Source organism: Nicotiana attenuata, chromosome 5 (assembly GCF_001879085.1).
Source record: "Nicotiana attenuata strain UT chromosome 5, NIATTr2, whole genome shotgun sequence".
NCBI lineage: Eukaryota > Viridiplantae > Streptophyta > Magnoliopsida > Solanales > Solanaceae > Nicotiana > Nicotiana attenuata.
In genome coordinates, this window is record NC_031993.1 from 55,381,021 (window position 1) to 55,385,915 (window position 4,895).

General features: G+C 35.1%; 1 protein-coding gene across 1 annotated transcript in view; it reads right to left on the minus strand.

Annotated features, from left to right (window-relative positions):
• Window positions 367-4,895, minus strand: part of LOC109225884 (riboflavin biosynthesis protein PYRR, chloroplastic) — a 13,127-nt gene continuing 8,598 nt past the window's right edge. Inside the window, exons 7-9 of the mRNA XM_019390696.1 lie at window positions 2,405-2,650; window positions 2,195-2,320; window positions 367-838 (exon numbers count right to left, since the gene is read on the minus strand). Of these exons, the coding sequence (XP_019246241.1) occupies window positions 563-838; window positions 2,195-2,320; window positions 2,405-2,650 (648 nt within the window). The 3' untranslated portion in view covers window positions 367-562. The remainder of the gene's footprint in view (window positions 839-2,194; window positions 2,321-2,404; window positions 2,651-4,895) is intronic.

Consider the following 4,895-nt stretch of genomic DNA (forward strand, 5'->3'; position numbering starts at 1 on the left):
TGTATATGTATATGTACATGTATATGTATATGTATAATATATTATATTATATTATATTTGTATTTAACTAAAACAGTCAAATATAGAATAAAGTTACCATATACTATTGACATTTATTAGCTTGCCACTTGGCTTAACCATAATGTCAATTATATATGGTAACTTTCTTGCTTTAATATATATATAGAAGATTTATTTATTAGGTACAACTTACAAGTGAGAAAAGATATAATTGCCAAAAACGTTGTGTAGCACGTATTAAAGTTTCACCTTTTTACCCCTATCTTTATCCATTTCATTTTATTTGGTACTATGCGGCTGTTTAAGGTCAAAATTACCCGTCATTAGATTTTTAGAGAGTCATTATTCAGTAAAAATTAGCTAATATTCCACGAGAACCAAAATAGGATTTATTACACACGAATAGGACCAACAGTAGGAGCTTTCTCTATGTGCAACAATGGAACAATAAGGATACATAAGAAGTACATAAATAAGTGATGATCAGAAGGATCAGTTTTCTCAACATTAGCCTAACATTGTTAGGATGGAAATTTCACAACTATTTATTTTCTGATGTTTGATGAAACAAAGAATTTTGACTTGTTGAAGAGTCACCTAGGAACTCTGATCTCAACTTCATCAGCAACCTTCCAAGATAGTTTAGGCCTTCTCCATCTCGACCTCCTCCCCAGAAGAGATCATGTGGTGAACCCTCCACAAGAACAGAGCCCGCAGTTGAGAGCAACAAAGAGTTTAAATAGGGGTATGTCGTGAACTTGCATTTTAAGGCCTTATACATGGCATCAATCTTGACAGATTCCCAGTCTGGTCTTACCTGGAATACACAGGAAGAAAAGAGGGGAATGAATAGAAGTTAGAGCTTAACTGCATTATACACTACGGACCATTAATACAGGGATAAAAGGTCCCATTGGGATGAAGCAAAAACGAGTATGGTGCAAACCAATAGCCTAAATCGTAAATACCAAGTATTTCTTGCTTACATCAGAAGGATTAGATTAAGATGGATCAGCCATGTCCCAATTTCTTAAACATGCTTGAAATAGAAAAGGGATTTAGAAAGAAAACTCTTTAAAATCTTTAAAGCGTGGAATCCCAATGTAATGCTTGCTACTGAACTACAACTCTTCGTTGCACACTGGCAAAACTTCCAAGTTCCAAATTGTCCTCTGCATAGTACCTAAGTTGCACGGACTCGGGGTACGGGCATCCGATACAGGCACGGATCCGAGTATCGGATTCGGCAAAATTTAAATTTTAAGATTCGGGGGGTGCGGATCCAGGTATGGGTACGGGTGCGGGGATTCGGCTAAAAAAATTCAAAATAATAAAAAATAGAGCTATAAGAGAAAAAGAAAGCCGTTCAAGGCCTTCCACCAACTCTCCATCTATATCGCTGCTACTGTCTACCATAAGTCCAAACTCAGAACACGACCCCTTGAATTCTTGATTTTTCCGAAACACAAAGCAGCAAATATGAGAAGTACTACAATATTGAAGGTATGCCATTTCCCATGTCTAAAATCTGTGTTATTTTTAATTTTGAGAAATCAAAATCTCAATTTTCCCCCAAATTTGTCGATGGACTCAGATCTGAAGTTAGTTGACCGAATCCGGGATGTATCCCGCTCCCGTGTCGAGACGGGTGCGGCAGCAAACACGAAGAGTCCACGCAACTTAGCATAGTACTACCACCACATATCAGCGTCACTATTTTTTGAAGCATCTTTCTCCGGAATCTGACCTACTGCGTCCTAGACCCTGATATTGTGGATAGTACAACAGTACTACTGGGGATCTGCTGTCTGCCAGCGATCTTTCCAAAACTCCTTTTATTTTATTTTATAAAACTTCATCGTTTGAATGAATTAGCTTTACGTCGTAATTACAAACAAAACACTTTCTGTTGGGTTTAAATTTATTTATGTTGGCTAAGTAAGCCACTCTGGAGATACTATCTAATAGGGGGTAGGTAGCTTCTGACCTCACCCAATTTTTTGGTCAAGTATTTACAATACAATTGATCATGTTGTTCCACCTAGTTTGAAGTGGCATGCTTATGCTTTCTGGAACACATGAATAAAGCAGCCTAGAAAGAAAGAATTACTGGGAAAATGATAGTATATGGAGAAGCTATAGGAATATGTTGTAAGAAGAATGTAAAGAATACCAGATTAGGTTGCTGCCTCTGTATTCTCCTTCCTATTCGTGCTGCTTCCTCAGGGCTCTTTGCACATTGTATTTCTTCCATGCAGCTTTTAGCTACCGGATCAGATGCCCCAACAAACTTTTGTGCCTGCAATTAAAGAACTAGTTATCAAATGTCTGAAAGGTGCTGCAAATAATAAAGTCTTATCTTTATGTTTTCCAAGAAAATGACCTGGTAATAATGCTCTACACTGGACCAGGTGACAAGTTCTCCATTTTCATTAGGCATTTGAAATGGATGGAGAGAGAAGTTTGAGAAGCCACCATATGGATCCCATGTCTTGTAAAAGAATATGATGCTTGATTCATAAGGAGAAATGGTAGGATCAATGGCCGAAGTTTCTTCTACCGATGGAATAGTAGGTGTCAGATCAGGAACTGGCTGAAGAAACCCACTAACAAGTATGTCGGGTCCAATCTGGACATTCATACGGCTTCAGAATTTAAATAAAATTTAACTAAAAGAGAACTAGTCAATGTTGAAAGGCAACATTTGGGGGGGAAAAGGGGGGGGGGGGGTTGTGAAGAGAAAACTTTGCAAAGGCAGCAACAAGGTTTCAGTTTATCTTGTTTCATTTTTTGACAATGGTGAATAGCAAACCCTACCTGCAGCTTCACCCAAGAAATGATACCAGAGAACTGACGTTGAAAATCCATCAAAGTTGAGATATTGAAAAGGCAACATAACTCTTAATATACCATTTATCACTTCATCGCTTTAATCAATAAGCCTTGGCTTCGCATAGCTTCATTGCGCTAAGTGATAAAGCGCTTAACGTCATGGCTTTTAGAGCCTGTTTGGTCAAACTCCTAGAAATTGTTTACTTTGAGAAGCACTTTTGTCAAAATATGAGAAATATTGTTGCAAAGTAACAACTTGTGTTTGGCCAATTTATTCGAGAAGTACTTTGTTCAATACTCCCTCCGTTCCAGTTTATGTGAGCCTATTGCCTTTTTGGCCCGTTCCAAAAAGAATGAACCCTTTCTAAATTGTTACTCTTTCCAAGTGACATGTCAGGTCCAGGGCATCCCAATTGGATTGGCTGGGATGACAGTTTCTTTGAAAACAATTTAGCTTAAATTCCCAATTCTACCCTTAGTGAGAAACTTTTATAACCACACAAATATTGTGGACCCCTTTTTGAGTTGTTTGGGACCAGAAATTCCAAAAGTCTTCATTTTTTATTAAACTTCGTGCCCAGTCAAACAGGTTCACATAAATTGGAACAGAGGGAGTATTTGATAAACATATTGTGTTTGACCAATCTTTCCTAATAATGCTTTTGAGTGTCAAATTACAAAGGTAAGTATCAAGATTCATTTTACAGCTAATATTATTTAATAAGAAAAATGATTTAAATATTATTATGAAAGACGTCAATTAAATCTTTATTTTATATAATTAAAATATATATTTAAGTTTTGAATCAATATAAATATAGTAAAACCAAAAAAAAAAAAAGGAGAAGATGGTTGTATTTATATTTTAGAGATAGATGGGTTAATGTGATAAGGGATAGTTTGGTAAATACAAATTTTTTACAAGGATATTTTATCTTAAAAAAATTAATTTTCTACTTATGCTTAAGAAGCAAAAATTTGTAGCTTCTTTCTCAAAGCAAAGAGATTATTTCCGCTGCTACCTAAAAATAGTTTTTCTTGTTGGCCAAACACCTCAAGTCTCCAAACAAGTGCTTTTTTGGCAACAAAAAATAAATGCTTTTGGCTTTGCAAAGGCTTGGCCAAACTGCTATTAGTAACACTGGTTATTGCATGCTTCACAATTCGACTAAGTAAAACAATCACAAAGATGAACAGAAAATTGGCATGTGGTGTTGTACTATCTAATTGTTATAAGGTGAAAAACTATTTCAGCATTTCGGTTCATCAGTTATTAGATATCAATGGAATGGAGACTTCCCCTTGGGATGGATTGGTCATGTCATGCGTCGACCTTGGCTCGTAGGTGTGAAACTATTGAGTGAAGGTGTTAAAAGGAAACTAGATAAATCTAAAGTCACAAGGAAGGAGTTGTCTCAATATATCTACAATTTCTCTTAATCAATGTAGACTTAGCTAAAGATAAGGTACAATGGACGAAAAAGATCCATTTAGATGATATCTACTAGTTGGGAATAGGTTTTAGTCTTGTTAGTACGTTAATTTTCAACCTACTGCTATTCTAGGGGTATTTTGACCTTATCAAAGATTCATATGCGAGTAATATAGAGAACTTTAACTTATCAAACAACAACAACAACAACAACATCAAACCAGTATATTCCCACAGGTGGGGCTTATAACTTTAGATATTATTATTATTATTATTATTACTCCCTCCGTTTCAATTTATGTGAACCTATTTCCTTTTTAGTCCGTGCCAAAAAGAATGACCGTTTTCCCTATTTGGAAACAATTTACCTTTATGCAATGATTTATAGCCACACAAAATATATGTGCTTCATTTTACACCACAAGTTCAAAAGTCTTCTCTCTTTTCTTAAACTCCATGCCCAGTCAAATGGGTTCACATAAATTGAAACGGAGGGAGTATTATTTTTTCTATTACTTACTTATATATATATATATATATATATATATATATATATATATATATATATATATATATATATATATATATATATATATATATATATATATAT